At 45.2% G+C, this 21001-nt stretch overlaps 1 protein-coding gene across 7 annotated transcripts in view; it reads right to left on the reverse strand.

Moving 5' to 3' along the window:
* tmem107l (transmembrane protein 107 like) overlaps window positions 1-21001 on the reverse strand; it is a 79184-nt gene that overhangs the window by 28121 nt on the left and 30062 nt on the right. For 3 of the 7 annotated variants that reach the window (XR_011595918.1, XR_011595919.1, XM_070894232.1), the window contains exons 4-5: window positions 15566-15666; window positions 10725-10821 (exon numbers count right to left, since the gene is read on the reverse strand). Coding sequence is in view for 5 of the 7 variants with exons in the window: in XM_070894232.1 (XP_070750333.1) it covers window positions 10725-10821; window positions 15566-15666 (198 nt within the window). In the remaining 2 variants the exon portion in view is untranslated. Of the gene's footprint in view, window positions 1-10724; window positions 10822-15072; window positions 15234-15507; window positions 15667-21001 lie in introns of all 7 variants that reach the window. The other 4 variants (XM_070894228.1, XM_070894229.1, XM_070894231.1 and 1 more) reach the window with 3 other exon arrangements.

Here is a 21001-nt window from a genome sequence, read left to right on the forward strand (position 1 = left end):
GCATTTTTCTGCGTTAAATTTCATCTGCAACGTGTCCGCCCATTCCACCAGCCTGTCTATGTCTTCTTGAAGTCTATCACTATCCTCAATGTTCACTATGCTTCCAAGTTTTGTGTCATCTGCAAATTTTGAAATTGTGCCCTGTACACCCACATCCAAGTCATTAATATATATCAAGAAAAGCAGTGGTCCTACAACCGACCCCTGGGGAACACCACTGTATACCTTCCTCCAGTCCGATAAACAACCGTTCACCATTACTCTGTTTCCTGTCACTGAGCCAATTCCGTATCCAGGCTGCCACTGTCCCTTTTATTCAATGGACTTCAACTTTGCTGGCAAGCCTATTATGTGGCACTTTATCAAATGCCTTTTGGAAATCCATTTACACCTCATCAACCCTCTAATACCTCATCAGAAAACTCAATCAAGTTGGTTAAACACGATTTGCCGTTAACAAATCTGTGCTGGCTTTCCTTAATTAATCCACACTTGTCCAAGTGACTGTTATTTTGACCTCGATTATCGTTTCTAAAAGCTTCTCCACTACCGAGGTCACCTGAAGTTTCTGGGTTTATCCTTGCACCCTTTTTTGAACAAGGGCGTAACATTTACAATTCTCCAGTCCTCTGGCACCAGCCCCTTATCTAAAGAGGATTAGAAGATTATGGCCAGTACCTCCGCGATTTCCACCTTTACTTCCCTCAGCATCCTAAGATAGAAACATAGAAACATAGAAAATAGGTGCAGGAGTAGGCCATTCGGCCCTTCTAGCCTGCACCGCCATTCAATGAGTTCATGGCTGAACATGAAACTTCAGTACCCCATTCCTGATTTCTCGCCATACCCCTTGATCCCCCTAGTAGTAAGGACCTCATCTAACTCCTTTTTGAATATATTTAGTGAATTGGCCTCAACAACTTTCTGTGGTAGAGAATTCCACAGGTTCACCACTCTCTGGGTGAAGAAGTTCCTCCGCATCTCGGTCCTAAATGGCTTACCCCTTATCCTTAGACTGTGACCTCTGGTTCTGGACTTCCCCAACATTGGGAACATTCTTCCTGCATCTAACCTGTCTAACCCCGTCACAATTTTATATGTTTCTATGAGGTCCCCTCTCATTCTTCTGAACTCCAGTGAATACAAGCCCAGTTGATCCAGTCTTTCTTGATAGGTCAGTCCCGCCATCCCGGGAATCAGTCTGGTGAACCTTCGCTGCACTCCCTCAATAGCAAGAATGTCCTTCCTCAGGTTAGGAGACCAAAACTGTACACAATACTCCAGGTGTGGCCTCACCAATGCCCTGTACAACTGTAGCAACACCTCCCTGCCCCTGTACTCAAATCCCCTTGCTATGAAGGCCAACATGCCATTTGCTTTCTTAACCGCCTGCTGCACCTGCATGCCAACCTTCAATGACTGATGTACCATGACACCCAGGTCTCTTTGCACCTCCCCTTTTCCTAATCTGTCACCATTCAGATAATAGTCTGTCTCTCTGTTTTTACCACCAAAGTGGATAACCTCACATTTATCCACATTATACTTCATCTGCCATGCATTTGCCCACTCACCTAACCTATCCAAGTCGCTCTGCAGCCTCACAGCATCCTCCTCGCAGCTCACACTGCCACCCAACTTAGTGTCATCCGCAAATTTGGAGATACTACATTTAATCCCCTCATCTAAATCATTAATGTACAGTGTAAACAGCTGGGGCCCCAGCACAGAACCTTGCGGTACCCCACTAGTCACTGCCTGCCATTCTGAAAAGTACCCATTTACTCCTACTCTTTGCTTCCTGTCTGACAACCAGTTCTCAATCCATGTCAGTACACTACCCCCAATCCCATGTGCTCTAACTTTGCACATCAATCTCTTGTGTGGGACCTTGTCGAACGCCTTCTGAAAGTCCAAATATACCACATCAACTGGTTCTCCCTTATCCACTCTACTGGAAACATCATCAAAAAATTCCAGAAGATTTGTCAAGCATGATTTCCCTTTCACAAATCCATGCTGACTTGGACCTATCATGTCACCTCTTTCCAAATGCACTGCTATGACATCCTTAATAATTGATTCCATCATTTTACCCACTACCGATGTCAGGCTGACCGGTCTATAATTCCCTGTTTTCTCTCTCCCTCCTTTTTTAAAAAGTGGGGTTACATTGGCTACCCTCCACTCCATAGGAACTGATCCAGAGTCAATGGAATGTTGGAAAATGACTGTCAACGCATCCACTATTTCCAAGGCCACCTCCTTAAGTACTCTGGGATGCAGTCCATCAGGCCCTGGGGATTTATCTGCCTTCAATCCCATCAATTTCCCCAACACAATTTCCCGCCTAATAAAGATTTCCCTCAGTTCCTCCTCCTTACTAGACCCCCCGACCCCTTTTATAACCGGAAGGTTGTTCGTGTCCTCCTTCGTGAATACCGAACCAAAGTACTTGTTCAATTGGTCCGCCATTTCTTTGTTCCCCGTTATGACTTCCCCTGATTCTGACTGCAGAGGACCTACGTTTGTCTTTACTAACCTTTTTCTCTTTACATATCTATAGAAACTTTTGCAATCCGTCTTCATGTTCCCTGCAAGCTTCTTCTCATACTCCATTTTCCCTGCCCTAATCAAACCCTTTGTCCTCCTCTGCTGAGTTCTAAATTTCTCCCAGTCCCCAGGTTCGCTGCTATTTCTGGCCAATTTGTATGCCACTTCCTTGGCTTTAATACTATCCCTGATTTCCCTTGATAGCCACGGTTGAGCCACCTTCCCTTTTTTATTTTTATGCCAGACAGGAATATATTGTTGTTGTAGTTCATCCATGCGGTCTCTAAATGTCTGCCATTGCCCATCCACAGTCAACCCCTTAAGTATCATTCGCCAATCCATCCCAGCCAATTCACGCCTCATACCTTCAAAGTTAGCCTTCTTTAAGTTCTGGACCATGGTCTCTGAATTAACTGTTTCATTCTCCATCCCAATGCAGAATTCCACCATATTATGGTCACTCTTCCCCAAGGGGCCTCGCACAACGAGATTGCTAATTAATCCTCTCTCATTACATAACACTCAGTCTAAGATGGCCTCCCCCCTAGTTGGTTCCTCGACATATTGGTCTAAAAAACCATCCCTTATGCACTCCAGAAAATCCTCCTCCACCGTATTGCTTCCAGTTTGGTTAGCCCAATCTATGTGCATATTAAAGTCACCCATTATAACTGCTGCACCTTTATTGCACGCACCCCTAATTTCCTGTTTGATGCCCTCCCCAACATCACTACTACTGTTTGGAGGTCTGTACACAACTCCCACTAACGTTTTTTGCCCTTTGGTGTTCTGCAGCTCTACCCATATAGATTCCACATCATCCAAGCTAATGTCCTTCCTAACTATTGCCTTAATCTCCTCCTTAACCAGCAATGCTACCCCACCTCCTTTTCCTTTTATTCTATCCTTCCTGAATGTTGAATACCCCTGGATGTTGAGTTCCCAGCCCTGATCATCCTGGAACCACGTCTCCGTAATCCCAATCACATCATATTTGTTAACATCTATTTGCACAGTTAATTCATCCACCTTATTGCGGATACTCCTTGCATTAAGACACAAAGCCTTTAGGCTTGTTTTTTTAACACCCTCTGTCCTTTTAGAATTTTGCTGTACAATGGCCCTTTTTGTTCTTTTTGTTCTTTGCCTTTGCCATCTGGTCTTGGTGACTTATCTACTTCAAGTACAGCCTTTCTAAGACCTTCTCTTTATCCTATCCAGTATCTCAACTACCTCCTCTTTCACTATAGCTTTGGCAGCATCTTCCTTGCTAAATACAGATACAAAGTACTCATTTCGTACCTCAGGCATGCCCTCTGCCTCCATGCATAGGTCTCCAGTTTGGTCCCGAACCAGTCCCACCCCTCCCCTTACTGCTTGTTTATTATTTACATGCCTATAGAAGACTTTTGGATTCCCTTTTATGTTAGCTGCCAATCTGTTCTCAAACCCTCTCTTTGCCCCTGTTATTTCCTTTTTCACTTATCTCTGAACTTTCTATATTCAGCCTGGTTCTCACTTGTATTCTCCACCTGACAAATGTCATACCCCCCTTTTTCTGCTTCATCGTTACTCTCTCTTTCATCATCCAGGGAGCTCTGGCTTTGGTTACCTTACCTTTCCCCCTTGTGGGAATGGATCCAAACTATCTCTTCTTTAAAGGCAGCTCATTGTTCAATTACGGTTTTGCCTGCCAATCTTTGATTCCAATTTACCCAGGCCAGATCCATTCTTGACCCACTTTCCACCAATTAAGTATTTTTACTCTAGATTGCTCCCTGTCCTTTTCCATAGCTAATCTAAACTTTATGATACAATGATCACTGTTCCCTAATGTTCCCCTACTGACACTTGCTCCACTTGACCGACCTCATTCCCCAGAACCACATCCAACAATACCTCCTACCTCGTTGGGCCGGAAACATACTGATCAAGAAAGTTCTCCTAAACACACTTCAGAAATTCTTCCTCCCCTCTGCCCTTTACACTATTACTATCACAGTCTATATTAGGATAGTTGAAGTCCCCCATTATCACTACTCTATAGTTCTTGCACCTCTCTGTAATTTCCCTGCAAATATGCCCCTCTATATTCTTCCCACTAGTTAGCAGCCTACAGAATACACCTGGTGGTGTAATGGCACTTCTATTGTTTCTTAACTCTTTGTCTTTGGCCCCCGCCACTGACTCCATTCCCTCTCTCTGGCCACTGTCCGAGTCTGAACCAGACTGTTCACAACCTCCGTGTCCTATTTGACCTCGAGCTGAGCTACCGACCCCAAATCCTCTCCATCACCAAGACCACCTACTTCCACCTCCATAACGTCGCCCGCCTCTGCCCCTGCCCCAGCTCATCTGCGGCTGAAACCCTCATCCATGCCTTTGTTACCTCTCGACTTGAGTATTCCAACGCACTCCTGGCCGGTCTCCTACATTCCACACTACATAAAATTGAGGTCACCCAAAACTCTGCTGACCCGTGTCCTAACTCGCACCAAGTCCTGTTCACCCATCACCCGGTACTCGCTGACCCATGTCCTAACTCGCACCAAGTCCTGTTCACCCATCACCCTGTACTCGCTGACCCATGTCCTAACTCGCACCAAGTCCTGTTCACCCATCACCCTGTACTCACTGACCCGTGTCCGAACTCGCACCGAGTCCCACTCACCCATCACCCCCTGTGTTCTCTGATCCGTGTCCTAACTTGCATCAAGTCCTGTTCGCCCATACCCTGTACTCGCTGATCCGTGTCCTAACTCGCACCGACTCCCACTCACCCATCACCCCCTGTACTCGCTGACCCGTGTCCTAACTCGCACCAAGTTCCATTCACCCATCACCCCGTGCTCGCTGACCCGTGTCCTAACTCGCACCAAGCTCCGTTCACCCATCACCCTGTGCTCGCTGACCCATGTCCTAACTCGCACCAAATTCAGTTCACCCATCACCCTGTACTCATTGACCTACATTGGCTCTTGGTTCAGTAACGACACAATTAAAAAAATTCTCATCTTTTTTTCAAATCCCTCCATGGCCTCGCCCGTCCCTACCTCTAATCTACAATCCCCAGAAATGCTTCACTCCTCTAATTCTGCCCTCTTGAGCATCACTGATTATAATCACTCAACTATTGGTGGCCGTGCCTTCAGCTGCCTAAGCCCCAAAGCTCTGGAATTCCTTCCCTAAACCTCTCCGCCTCTCTACCTCCTTTAAGACGCTCCTTAAAACTTGCCTCTTTGACCAAGCTTTTGGTTATCTGCCCTAAACCATCCTTATGTGGCTCGATGTCAAATTTTGTTTTACAACATTCCTGTGAAGCACCTTGAGAAGTTTTACTACATTAGAGGCGCTATATAAATACAATTTGTCATTGTTGATGAAACATTAAACAGAGGCTTTGTCTCCAGTTTTAGGTAAACATAAAGGATCCTAATATTCCAAGAGCACTATCCTCACAAACATTTCCAGGTCAACCAATTGCATCAAAACAGATGAACTGTTCCTGTAACTTATTGTTTGTGGGAACTTGCTGTGTCCAAATTGGCTCTCGCGTTTGGCTACATAAGTGACTACACTTTGCCACTTGTATTATTCCTACTCAGTCCACCTTTGAATAATTTTCCTGCGATATATCTTAGAAAAATAGAAAATAGGTACAGGAGTAGGCCATATGGCCCTTCAAGCCTGCACCACCATTCAATATGATCATGGCTGATCATGCAACTTCAGTACCCCATTCCTGCTTTACCTCCATACCCTTTGATCCCTTTAGCCATAAGGGCCACATCTAACTCCCTTTTGAATATATCTAACGAACTGGCCTTAACAACTTTCTGCCTCTATCTCTTAAACTATAATCAAATACATTCATCGTTCACACCATTTCCTATTGCCTAGTTCTATAATGGAATCTTTGACCATCATTGTCACCTCTCTCCTGAATATTTTGTAACCAGGAATGTTCCAACTCCCAGATCTAAGAGGATGAACCATCCGTGGCTAACTAAGGAAGTAAAGGATGGTATCAAATTGAAAACAAAGGCATCCGATTTTGCGAAGAAGGGCAGAGAATTGGAAATTTTTTTAGAAACAGCAAAGGACGACTTCAAAAATATTAGGTCCGCTACTTTTTTTGATATATATTAATGACCAGAACTTAGGTATACAGGGCACCATTTCAAAGTTTGCATATGACACTAGCAGGAAATATAAAAAGACAGTAAGAGCTTCTACAGGTACATAAAATGGACCAGAGTAGCTAAAGTAAACATTGGTCCCTTAGGGGATGAGATTGGGGAATTAATAATGGGAAACAAGGAAATGGCAGAGACTTTGAACAAATATTTTGTATCGCTCTTCACGATAGAAGACACTAAAAGCATACCAATAATTGATAATCAAAGGGCTATTGGGAGGGAGGAACTTAAAACAATCACTATCACGAGAAAAAAAGTACTAGGCAAACTAATGCGGCTAAAAGTGGTCCCCTGGACCTGATGGCCTGCATCCTAGGGTCTTAAAAGGGGCTGCAGAGATAGAAACATAGAACATAGAAAGTTACAGTGCAGAAGGAGGCCATTTCGGCCCATCGTGTCCACACCGGTCGACAAAGAGCCGCATGGCCCTCGGTCAGCAGCCCTAAAGGTTACATATAAACCTATGAACAATGGCGGACAGGTAAAGAGCATCCAGCCCGACCAGTCCACCCTACACAACTGCGACACCCCTTGCACTGAAACATTCTACACTCCACCCCAACCGGAGCCATGTGATCTCCTGGGAGAAGCAAAAACCAGATAAAAACCCAGGCCACTTGGGGAAAAATATCTGGGAAAATTCCTCTCCAACCCATCCAGGTGATCGAAACTAGTCCAGGAGATCACCCTGGCCGTATTCGATTCCCTACAGTACTTACCATCGTATCTGCGCCAGCCGACAAGAGATTATCTAGTCTAATCCCAATTACCAGCTCTGGGTCCGTAACCCTGCAGGTTACGGCACTTCAAGTGCCCATCCAAGCACCTTTTAAATGTGGTGAGGGTTTCTGCATCCACCACCTTTCCAGGCAGCGAGTTCCAGTCCCCCACAACCCTCTGCGAGAAGAAGCCCCCCCGTCAAATCCCCTCTGAACCTTGTTGCTCACTCCACTCGGCCACCAACCAGGGGCACTTTGAAACCACAAAACAATGGAATGGATGCATTGGTTGTAATCTGCTAATATTCCCTGGATTCTGGAGAGGTCCCAGTGGATTGGAAAACTACAAATGTAACACACCTATTTAAGAAAGGAGGGAGACAGAAAGCAGGAAACTATAGACCAGTTAGCCTAACATCTGTCATTGGGAAAATGCTGGACTCCATCATTAAGAAAGTAGTAGTAGCACATTTAGAAAATCATAATAATGAGTCAGCATGGGTTTATAAGGGAAATCATGTTTGGCAAATTTGCTGGAGTTCTTAGAAGATGTAATGAGCATGGTGGATAAGGGGGAACCAGTGGATGTGGTGTATTTGGATTTCCAGAAGGCATTCGATAAGGTGCCACAAAAGGTTACTGCACAAGATAAGAGCTCACGGATTTGGGGTAATATATTAGTGTGGGGTAATATATTATGGTGTGGATAGAGGATTGGCTAACCAACAGAAAACAGAGAGTCGCGGTAAACAGGTCACTTATGGGTCATTTCACCACTTCTCTCGGTATGAGATCCCTGCTTGCTTTCTAAATTGTCAGATTGCTTGTCCCACATCCAGTACTGGATGAGCAGAAATTCTCTCCAATTAAATATTGGGAAGACCGAAGGCATTTACTTTGGTCCACGCCACAAACTGCATTCACTAACCACTGACTCCATCCCTCTCCCTAGCATCAATCTGAGGGTGAACAGGAACCTAGGTGTCATATCCACGACATAACTAAAATCGCCTTTTTCCACCTCCATAACATTGCATGCCTCCTCCCCTGTCTTAGCTGTTCTGCTGCTGAAGCCCTCATTCATGCTTTTGTTACCTCTAGACTGGACTATTCCAACTCACTCCTGGCTGGCCTCCTACATTCTACTCTACGGAAACTTGAGGTCATTCAAAACTCGGCAGCCCCTGTCCTAACTCGCATCAAGTCACGATCACTCATCACCCATGCTTGCTGGCCTACATTGGCTCCCAGTTAAACGCCTCGATTTCAAAATTCTCACCCTTGCTTACAAATCCCTCCATGGCCCCGCCCCTTCCTATCTCTGTAATCTTTTTCAGCCTCACAACCCCACAAGATGTCTGCGCTCCTCAAATTCTGCCCTCTTGAAGATCCCTCATTATAACTGCTCAAACCATCGGTGGCCGTGCCTTCATCTCTTTGGGCCTTAAGCTCTGGAACTCCCTCCCTAAACCTCTCCGCCTCTCTACCTCTATTTCTTCTTTTAAGACGCTCCTTAATATAAATGCCCTTAATTTGTCCTCAACAAATACAAAGTGATTAGATGATTGGCAAGAGCCAAAAAGGCCCTTAAAATCACTCACAAATTGATTCTCCTGACAGCCTTTTACTACAGATCCTCCCTGTAGTGCCGAGTAATTGCAGCTTTTCTTCAGCCTATTTTTGGGCCAGCGATCATTTAGGCAAATTGTGGATGAAATGCCGAAAGTAGCGCTCGGCGATAATCTGCGCCATAATCGGACGCAAGTTTCCATTATGAGCACTATTCTCGGTCTTGCACGAGGATGACGTCAGTTTTTTTTTAAAGTAGGCCCGGCGATGCAGCTCATTCAGCAGTGCCGAAAGTTGGGCCGGTGATAAATGGGCACTAGTTTCCACTTTTCAGCAAGTATGAGCGATAGACTGCATCTCAGCTCTTATATGGGCACTAAATGGGCGATGATGTGCCCATTGTCTTATGTTCCCTAGCCTAAGCTTAAACCACATCTCTGTTCATGTCATATTATACCCGGAATGCAATTTGTGCCTCTTGCTTACTAGTGTTATTAACAATGCTAAGTACATTTATGCACCTACAACTCAAATCTTCCTCGGACCATTTGACAATTCTACTAGTTTTAATCCTGCCTCCTTCTGATCTGTTTTCTCTCTTATTTTCCCTACATGCCCTGTCCCTTCAGCTTCCTCATCTCATCTCTTCCCCACCCCACCCCCCCCCCCCCATATCTCCACTTCCTAGGGAAAATGTTCACAGCGTTGCACCTTGAAAGCATATCCTGTCACCTGTTTGATACATCTATGGACTGCAGCACGGCTGACTGATGGATTGTCCATGTGGTGTTTAGGAAGCAGCTTATTGTTGCAGAAAGAGTTATCCCCCTCGGAAAAATTCTCTTCAGGTCAGCATGCAGCAAATGACAAAGCTCAGCGGTGGTCTTTCTAGTGAGGGAGAGTTGGAAAAACTGGTCTTCTCGGAGAGAGCCAGGTATGTATGTGGTGTTTTTGATGGGATATTAAACTGAGGTCGCAACCACCAGGAGCAGTAGATGTAAAAGATTACCAGAACACTATTCAAAACAAAAAGAGCAGGCAATTCTCCCAAAAATGTTCTGGTCAACATTCATCCTCAAACACTACCTAGTCAGTTATCTCATGGCTGGTGCAGACTCGATGGGCCGAATTGGCCTCCTTCTGTGCTGTAAATTTCTATGTTCCATTGGTGTGAAATTGGCTGCTGCATTTGCCTGCATTACTGCACTTCAAAAGCAATCAAGTTACTCTGCTTTTCTGTCTCAGTACCTAAAATTACTCATCTCTCACACAAGTTTCTTGCAAGAAATCACATTACCAGAGTTTAATGGGAGTGCAATCTATTGAGATGTTTGGAAGAAGTACGCCATGCAGAAGAAGCTCTAATGTGGCATTATGAGATGTTGGTCGAGTGAGATCAAGAACTCACCATCATTCTTATGTTCAGGGGGTCTCACTAATGCCCTGCACTGAGGGAAGTCCCACCGACGCCCCGCACTAGGTGGGGGTGGGGGGTCTCACCGACACCCCCACAAGGAGGGGTGAGCAAACTTCTCAGAAATAGGAATATTGAAATATGAAAGGAAAAGCTAACTTATGGTGAGCACTGTCACTGTGGCGATGATCCACAGACTGACTCTACTGTAGACTGTGTGAATTTCCATCCCAGCCAGTTTGCATACAGTTAACATGGTACATGACCTACCTGCAGAAAACGAATATCCACCAGTATGTATCGCACGACCACTGCTCAAAGAGGAAGAAGAGAAGAGCAACTGAGGCACTAGTATGGGCTCCAATAGCTGAAACAAAAGTTATAGGAAAGAGGCAAAGAACCAATACTGCTCAGATACAATAGCAGCCTGCGTCCGCAGATCTCCATCACCCCAACACAGTATGTTTAAGATGGCCTGAAAAAAACATTCACACAGTATGATACAGCACTGATGGAGGCCATTCGGCCCATCGTGCAGCACTTTGATAGAGCTATTTAATTAGTTTGACTCCCCTAGGCTTTTCCCACAGCCTGTATTTTTTTTCACTTCAAGTATTTATCTAATTTCCTTTTGAAACTCACTGTTGAATCTGGTTCCACCACCCTTTCCACTACCCTGCAACAAAGCACATCAGATGGAGAACATACCAATGAACAAGGTGCAAGGAGGTTATAAATGAAGGCATGAATAAAGGATCGGGCAGCAAACTGCTACCACTCGAACAAGTTGGAGGAGGAGAACCAATTACTCTTTCCTGAAAATGCCTTCAGCCTTTTGTTATAACCCAAGAATAGTTCCCAACACTAAACACAAAAATATTACATGATACACATCCAAGTCATTGCATTTACTATAAGCAAACTTTCCAAACATTCCTCCAAAGGATGATCCCTCTTCGAGATGGCTGCGACTTGACTTTGCCTCTGGAAAAAACTCTCTCCCAATTCACTTACAACAGCACTTTCAAAATCCCAACTGTGGCCCTCCATTGACCACAAGATTTCTGCAGCTACCGATCTGCTCCAGCACACGCTCACCAACACCACTGTTGCCCTAGTCCTCATTAAAACCATGACTCTCTCGCACCCTGGCTGTTCCCCCGGTATAGCCCTCATCTCCTCTGCCTTAAGCCTAAGGAACGCATCCTTGAACGTACATGGCACACAACTGGTTCAGCCATTCACTGCCAGATCTGGCTGGACGATAAAAAGCATTATCGGGACCTGCTCTTGTCTGCCAAAACGGCTCACTATTCTAGGATCATTCTGGAATGCAAAGATAACCCCTGGCTTTTTCTCTCTACTGCAAACAGTCTTCTTAAACCCCTCTTCCCTGCCACCTCCAGCAAGTGCGAGGAGCTCATGGATTTCCTTGTCTCCAAGATTCAGACAATCCGATCAATTGCCTTTGCCGCCTCCCTACTTTCCCCTAGCCCACCAGGCCAAACTTCCTGAGGTTCCCCCCTGCCCTAGCCCGAGCATTTTTCTCTAGTTTCTCTCCCACCTCCCCTCATGCCCTCTCCAAGTTCATCTTTTCCATCAGACCCACTTCCTACTCACTCGACCCTATTCCCACTAAACTGCTGACCACCCAACTTCCTTTTCTGGCCCCCACATTAGTTGATATTGTTAACAGTTCTCTCCCGTCCGGTACTGTCCCTCACTACTTCAAATCTCCCCTCAAAAAAACCCTTGACTTTTCTGTCCTTGCAAACTACCGTCCTATCTCCAACCTCCCTTTCCTCTCCAAAGTCCTTGAATGTACTGTTGTGTCCCTAGTCCATGCCCAAACTTCCCGGATCTCCATGTTTGAATCCCTCCAATCAGGTTTCTGTCCCCCACAGTACCAAAATGGCTCTTATCAAAGTCACAAATGACATCCTATGTGACGGAGACAGCGGTAAACTATCCATCCTCGTCCTTCTCGATCTGCTTTAACACGGTTGATCACACCATCCTCCTCCAATGCCTCTCCATGGTTGTCCAACTAGGTGGGACTGCATTTGCCTGGTTCCATTATCATCTATCCAGTTGTAGCCAGAGAATCACCAGCAATGGTTTCTCTGCCCGCTCTCACACTGCTACCTCTGGTGTCCCTCAAGGATCTATTGTTGGCCACCTCATTATTTCTCTTTCCTCTTGGCGACATAATTCGAAAACACAGCTTCAGTTTCCACATGTATGCCGACGACACCCAGCTCTATCTCAACACCACCTCTCTTAAGCCTGCCACTGTCTCTAAATTGTCATAGACAGCTTGTCCGACATCCAGTACAAAATTCCTGCAACTACATATTGGGAATACCGAAGCTATTTTCTTTGGTCCCCGCCACAACTCTGTTCCCTAGCCAGACTCCATCCCTCTCCCACCACCAGACTGTTCACAACCTTGGCGCCATATTTGACCCCGAGGTGAGCTTCCGACCACATATCTGCATCATCACCAAGACCGTTATTCTCACCTCCGTAACATCGCCCGACTCAGCCCCTGCCGCAGCTCATCTGCTGCTGAAACCCTTATCAGCTGTGGCTCAATGGGTAGCACACTCGCCTCGGAGTCAGAAGGTCTAGGCTGACACTCCACTGCAGTGCTGCGGGAGAGCTGCACTGTCGGAGCTGCAGTCTTTTGGATGAGATGTCTGCTCTCTCTGGACGTAAAAGTTCCCATGGCACTACTTCAAAGAAGAGCAGTGGAGTTATCCCTGGTGTACTGGCTAATATTTATCCTTCAATAAACATAACAAAAACATATTATCTGGTCATTATCACATTGCTGTTTGTGGGAGTTTGCTGCACGCAAATTGGCGGCTGTGTTTCCCACATTACAACAGTGACGCCACTTCAAAAGTACTTCATTGACTATAAAGCACTTCGAAACATCTTGTGGTAATGAAAGGCGCTATATAAATGCAAGTCTTTCTTTCTTTTCTTTTTATCTACCCCTTTGTTACCTCCAGACTGGACTATTCCAAAGCATTTCTGTCCTACCTCCCATCTTCCACCCTCCGTAAACTTGAGATCGCCAAAAACTCTGCTGCCCGTGTCCTAACTCGCACCAAGGCCGGTTCACCCGTCACCTATGCTCAAGACCTACATTGGCACCCGGTTAAGCAGCGTCTCAATTTTAAAATTCTCATCCTTGTTTTCAAATCCTTCCATGGCTTCGCCCCTCCCGATCTCTAATCTCCTGAAGGCCTACAACCCTCCGAGATCTCTGCACTCCCATTACTGGTCTCTGGCACAGCCATGATTTTCATCACGCCACCAATGGCGGCCGTGCCTTCACCTGCCGAGGCCACAAGCTCTGAAACTCCCTCCCTAAACCGCTCCGCCTTTCTACCCCTCTCTCCTCCTTTAAGATGCTCTTTTAACCAAACTTTCGTCATCTATCCCAATACTTTGGCAGAAAAAAATCAAAGAGCAAGTTATTATTTAAAAGATAAAAGAAAGATTGCAAAGTGCCACAGTACAGCGGGACCTGGGGGTACTTGTGCATGAAACACAAAAGGATAGTATGCAGGTACAGCAAATGGATCAGAAAGGCCAATGGAATCTTGGTCTTTATTGCAAAGGGGACGGAGTATAAAAGCAAGGAAGTCTTGCTACAGCTATATGAGGCCACACCTGGAATACTGCGTGCAGTTTTGGTTTCCATATTTAAGAAATACTTGCTTTGGAGGCAGTTCAGAGAAGGTTCACTAGGTTGATTCTGGAGATGAGGGGGTTGACTTATGAGGAAAGGTTGAGTAGGTTGGGCCTCTACTCAGAAGAATGAGAGGTGATCTTATCGAAACATATAAGATTATGAGGGAGCTTGACAAGGTGGATGCAGAGAGGATGTTTCTACTGATGGGGGAGACTAGAACTAGAAGGCATAATCTTAAAATAAGGGGCCGCCCATTTAAAACAGAGATGATGAGAAATTTCTTCTCTCAGAGGGTTGTATATCTGTGGAATTCACTGACTCAGAGAGCTGTGAAAGTTGGGACATTGAATAAATTTAAGACAGAAATAGACAGTTTCTTAAATGATGAGGGGATAAGGTGTTCTGGGGAGCGGGCAGGGAAGTGGAGCTGAGTCCAAGATCAGATCAGCCATGATCTTATTGAATGGCGGAGCAGGCTCGAGGGGCCTTTTGGCCTACTCCTGCTCCTATTTCTAAAGAAAAACCTCCTTACGTGACTCAGTGTCAAATTTTGTTTGATAATTCTCCTGTGAAGCACCATAGGATGTTTTACTAAATAAAAGGCACTATATAAGTGCAACTGTGTGTGTTATTGTGCTATAGGGAGGGAAGTGGCACTGGCATCGAGTGCCACCTCTTAACCCGAAAACTGCAAACCAGTGCCACAACTAACCCTTCATACTGCATCTTACAGATCATCCAGACCCTGGTAACCATTGAGAATTATTTGCATGCAGAACCTTAAAACTCCTGCCTGCACTTTAATTAGGTAATGGCACCACATCTTTTGCATCAGCTGTCCAAAGCTAGCTGGGAGACAGTTCTCAATTGCTAAACTTCATCTAATTCACTAAATCTTGTTGTAGGGCAAACCTGCACACAAGAGGTAGGGCACCAGTGAGGACATCCCTGACATCAAGGAGCTCAACCCTTTGTGAAACACCATGGAGACACAAGTTTCCATTCCCTTCTCTGCCTCCTTCGTCCTAAGGCATCCATTCGTAGGTTCCACATTCTGGCGATGGGGCAGACAACTAAGAAAAGGAGAATGATGATTGAGTGGCAGATGAGATGGAACTTAGCTTCTTCCTCATGGATTATAACAAAACTGTGACAACTGAAACTTTACCAAAAGACAGGGCGGATAAAAGCTTACAATAAATTCACCAAACGTTTAAACCGACATCTGTGGCATAATTTAACCAAACTCAACTCCTCTCATCACTGACAAAGTGCAGCTAAGTAATGGAAAAGCTACAGGAGGTGCCTGTGGTTACAGATATTCAAGGGCAATGACCTTCAATCTACCTGGTCCTAGCCATTTCCGGAATTAACTCTAAGTTATGTGTGACTGTCTGAAGGATACAAATGAGGTTCTGGGTGCTGTTGAACATGGAGACTCCAGATAAGAAACCCAGCAGCTCAATGAGAAACATGCCCAGAGTCACCGACAATGCCACGATCATTCTGGAAAGAAGAAAAGGACAGCAATTAGCCGATGTACAGAGAAATCATTGACTACTCGTGCACAGACTGCCAGTGGAGAGAATGGAACCACATAAGCAAATGTGTAACACTTGGATACAAAAGGAGCAGAAGAGCATTCTGTACATTAAGTATATTCTACCATTTTGTTAGCCACAGTCCATCTTTTTGATTCAATTTTCAAACCTTTCTCCATATCACTTATTTTCTAATGATTTCCCTTCTCTTTAAATAGCTCAATTTATTCTGCATTTGATTTCACTGTACAGTTTATCTACTTTGTGTGAAGATCCACTTTTAATTGGTTGAGTTTGAATTTTTTGATTCTGTCTGTGTTTTGGAATCCTTCCCCAGCTACACCAAGATCCAAGACTCCTTAGCCTTCTCATGGGCAGGGAATATAACCCAAGGTTACCCAATCTCTAAGCATAACTCCGTCCCATCATTCTCAGTACTATCCTGTTGAACCAGCACTGGACCTCCACCAACGCCAATATATCCTCCCTATAGTGAGGTACCCAAAACTGATAATAGTCCAAAATGAGGTCTGACCAATGTTCTGTTGTCGTACTCCCTTCATCTTAGATTTAATGGCCTACAGGCATAAAACAGGTGCCCTGGGGCCCAATATGGCGAGCTCCACATGTGCACTCATGCTGTGCCGGAAGTGCGCCACCCACCATATTGGATCGGACTGCTCACTGGGTGTCCCAGGCATAAGCCTGAAACAGGTGTTAGGCCCATTGTGTATGTCAATCAGGGGCCTATTGTGTATGTCAATCAGGGGCCTTTTGTGTATGTCAATCAGGGGCATAATGCCGCTTTCAGGCCCTATGGAGAAATTGGTTTGCGACTGACCTTATTACCCAAAATACAAGTTTCACATTTTTCATTTATCTTAACGTGGAGCCGTGAGGAGCAGCAGCGCTCCTCCCATCTCACATTAAAAGCAGGGGCTGCTGATGGCCACTGCTCGCCCTCCTCTCGTACTCTCGAGGCCCAAGTCTGAGCTAGCTGATCTTGCTGCATTCTTCCCCACAGTCGTCGCCCCCCATCCCCCTACCACCACCCCCGGGTGAGCATTTATTGCCTATCTTTGCTTTCCCCGACACACAGCACAGAACTGTAGTCACATATAGGACCGACTGCACAGAGGTGGCAGGGTCCCTTCTCTGAAGGACAGTAGTGGTCCAGTTGAATTTTTACGACAATCTGGCCATTGGCTGCCCACAAATGACCAGATTTATTGAATTTAATTTCACAACTTACAATGGTGGACTGCCACGAAGACATCACACTAACTGGAGCTTGAAACAAGAGTCAGACAGGTCTCATTTTTTTCTCTATCCAATGGAAGGCTGTGAGAGACACTAGATTTAGGCATGAGCACATCTGGTCTGTAATAGGCAAGATTCGAGCCAGCCAGCAATACTGACGAGCAAGATGAGATAGGCCCATAGCAAGAGTAAAGTTTGTTGCATTTTTTTTTTGAAGTTACTTTGAGTAACAGGAAATTGCCCAAACACACTATGAAATGGTATTCTGTTGCGCATTTTTGTAAAGTAAACCAATTGGTTTACAAGTGTCCTGGTGTTAGAAGGCATGGATAGTAAAGGGACCAAGGCCCTACCTCACTGCTGGCCAAGAACGGGGAAACACTCATCAAGGACACCGAGGCAGTAAGGGCCCGCTCAAAGGAGCACTTCGAAAATCTCCTCAATCGAGACTCTGCCTTTGACTCATAGAAACATAGAAATTTACAGCGCAGGAGGCCATTTCGGCCCATCGTCCACGTCAGCCAACAAGGAGCCGCACGGCCCTTGGTCATCAGCCCTAAAGATTCATATCAACCTATGAACAATGGCAGAAAGGCAAAGAGCACCCAGCCCAACCAGTCTGCCTCACACAACTGCGACGCCCCTTATACTGAAACATTCTACACTCCACCCCAATTGGAGCCATGTGATCTCCTGGGAGAGGCAAAAAACAGATAAAAACCAAGGCCAATTTATGGAGAAAAAATATGGGAAAATTCCTCTCCGACCCATCCAGGCGATCGAAACTAGTCCAAGAGATCACCCTGCCCTTATTCGATTCCCTACAGTACTTACCATATATCTCCGCCGTACAACAAAAGGTCATCCAGTCTAATCCCAATTACCAGCTCTAGGTCCGCAACCCTGCAGGTTACTGCACTTTAAGTACCCATCCAAACATTTCTTAAAAGTGGTGAGGGTTTCTGCATCCATCACTCTTCCAGGCAGCGAGTTCCAGATCCCCACAACCCTCTGCATAAAGAAGCCCCCCCCTCAAATCCCTTCTAAACCTTCCACCACCCACCTTAAAACTATGCCCCCTCGTAATAGACCCCTCCGCCATTGGAAATAGGCCCTTACTATCCACTATGTCCAGGCCCCTCAATATTTTGTAAACCTCAATGAGGTCTCCTCTCAACCTCCTCTGTTCCAATGAGAACAAACCCAGCCTATCCAATATGTCCTCATAACTAAGATTCTCCATTCTAGGCAGCATCCTAGTAAATCTCCTCTGCACCCTCTCTAGTGCAATCACATCCTTCTTGTAATAAGGCGACCAGAACTGCACGCAGTACTCCAGCTGTGGCCTAACCAAACTATTATTCAATTTAAGCATAACCTCCCTGCTCTTATATTCTATGCCTCGGCCAATAAAGGCAAGCCAATTTTAGTGTCGTCTGCAAATTTCTTAATCATACTCCCTATATTCAAATCTAAATCGTTGATATATATCACAAAAAGCGAGTGTCCCAGTACTGAGCCCTGCGGAATCCCACTGGAAACATCCTTCCAGTCACAAAAACATCCATCAATCATTACCCTTTCCTTCCTACCTCCAAGTCAATTTTGGATCCAACTTGCCACTTTGCCCTGGATCCCATGGGCTTTAACCTTCATAACCAGTCTACCATGTGGAACCTATCAAAAGATTTGCTAAAGTTCATATATACTACATCGTGCGCACTACCCTCATCGACCCTCTTGGTTACTTCCTCAAAAAATTCAATCAGGTTAGTCAAACACGATCTTCCCTTAACAAATCCGTACTAACTGCCCTAATTAATCCTCGTCTTTCCAAATGTAGATTTATCCTGTCTTTCAGGATTTTTTCCAATAATTTTCCCACCACTGAGGTTAGGCTAACAGGTCTGTAATTACTTGGCCTATTCCTTTCTCCCTTCTTAAACAAGTGTACTACATTAGCAGTCCTCCAATCCTCCAGCACCATGCCCAGATCCAAAGAGGACTGAAAAATGATGGTCAAGGCCTCTGCTATTTCCTCTTTTATTTCGCTCAACAGCCTGGGGTGCATCCGGGCCTGGGGACTTATCTACTTCCAAAGCTACTAAACCCCTTAATACTTCCTCTCTCGCTATATTTATTTCATCCAGAATAATCACACTCCTCTTTGATAGCAGTATCTTCATTGCCCCTTTCCTTTGTGAAAACAGATGCAAAGTATTCGTTAAAAACCTTACCAACATGTTCCGCTGCCACACAAAGATTACCCTCATGGTCTCTAATAGGCCCTACCTTTTCTTTAGTTACCCTCTTACACTTAATATATTTGTGGAACATCTTAGGGTTTTCCTTAATTTTACTAGCCAAGAATTTCTCGTGCTCTCTCTTAGCGTTCCTAATATCCTTTTTAATTTTGCCCCTCATCTTTCTGTATTCCTCTAAAGATTCTATAATATTTAGCCGATGGTATATAACATAAGCTTCCCTTTTTTTCTTTATCCTCCCTTGTAAGTCCCTAGACATCCAGGGGGCTCTAGAATTATTATTCCCAACCTGTTTGGCCTGAGCCTTCCGGATCTCCTCCTTGAATGCCTCCCACTGTTCCGACACTGATTTACCCACAAGTAGCTGTTTCTAGTCCACTATGGCCAAATCACATCTTAACTTAGCAAAATTAGCTTTTCACCAATTCGGGACTTTTATTCCAGGCCTATTCTTGACCTTATCCATAACCAACTTGGATCTGACTGAATTATGGTCACTGGCACCCAAGTGCTCTCCCACTAATACCCTTCAAGCCTCCCAGCTTCATTCCCCAAAACTAAATCCAAAACCGCCCCTTCTCGTGTTGAGCTAGCTACATACTGACTAAAAAAGTTCTCTTGAATGCATTTCAAGAATTCCGCAGCCTCTATACCCTTCACACTATATTTGCCCCAATCAATTTTTGGATCGTTAAAATCCCCTACTATTACTACTCTATGGTTTTGGGACTTCACAGCAATTTGCCTACATATTTGCTCCTCTATCTACCTCCCACTGTTTGGGGGTCTATAATACACGCCCAGCAGTGTGATCACCCCTTTTTTATTTTTCAATTCGACCCTTGCGGCCTCATTTGATGATCCCTCGAACATATCATCCCTCCTCACCGCTGTAATAATTTCTTTAAATCAGTACCGCAACACCCTACCCCTCTTTTTACCCCCCTCTCTATCTTGTCTAAAAATTCTACAACCAGGAATATTGATCTGCCAAACCTGCCCCTCATTCAGCCATGTTTCTGTAATGGCTATAATGTCATACTCCCAAGTGTCTACCTGTGCTCTCAGCTCATCCGCTATACTCCTTGCATTAAAGTATATACCATTTAGCCCAGGAAGACCTCCTTGCTTACTACTTACTAAGCCTTGTTTCCTCTGTCGAACAGATTCGCTTTCTAGATTCTTGCTATCCAAGTTCCTTCCCTCTTTAATTTGTTCTCAGGTTCCCATCCCCCTGCCAAATTAGTTTAAACTCTCCCAAACTTAAACTAGCAAAACTCCCCGCGAGGATATTGGTCCCGGAGCTGTTGAGGTGCAACCCATCCGGTTTGTACAGGTCCCATTTCCCCCAGAAACGGTCCCAATACCTCAAGAATTTAAAGCCCTCCCTCCTGCACCAATTCTCCAGCCACGTGTTCATCCTCTCTATCCTTCTATTCTTGTACTCATTAGCACGTGGCACCGGTAGTAACCCGGAGATTACTACCTTTGAGATCCTTCCCATTAATTTTCTTCCTAGCTCCCTGAATTCTGCCTGTAGGACCTCATCCCCCCTTTTACCTACATCGTTGGTCTCGACATGGACCACGACCTCTAGCTGTTTACCCTCCCCCCCTCCAGAATGCCCTGAATCCGCTCTGTGACATTCTTGACCCTAGCACCAGGGAGGCATCATATCATCTTGGGGTCACGTCTACGGCCATTCTCGACTCCATCCCGCAGCATGCAACCCGCCACCACCACAGTAAAATCCCAACACTGCACAAGGTAGAAAAA

This window comes from Pristiophorus japonicus, chromosome 11, assembly GCF_044704955.1.
Source record: "Pristiophorus japonicus isolate sPriJap1 chromosome 11, sPriJap1.hap1, whole genome shotgun sequence".
In the NCBI taxonomy this organism is placed as follows: Eukaryota; Metazoa; Chordata; class Chondrichthyes; family Pristiophoridae; genus Pristiophorus; species Pristiophorus japonicus.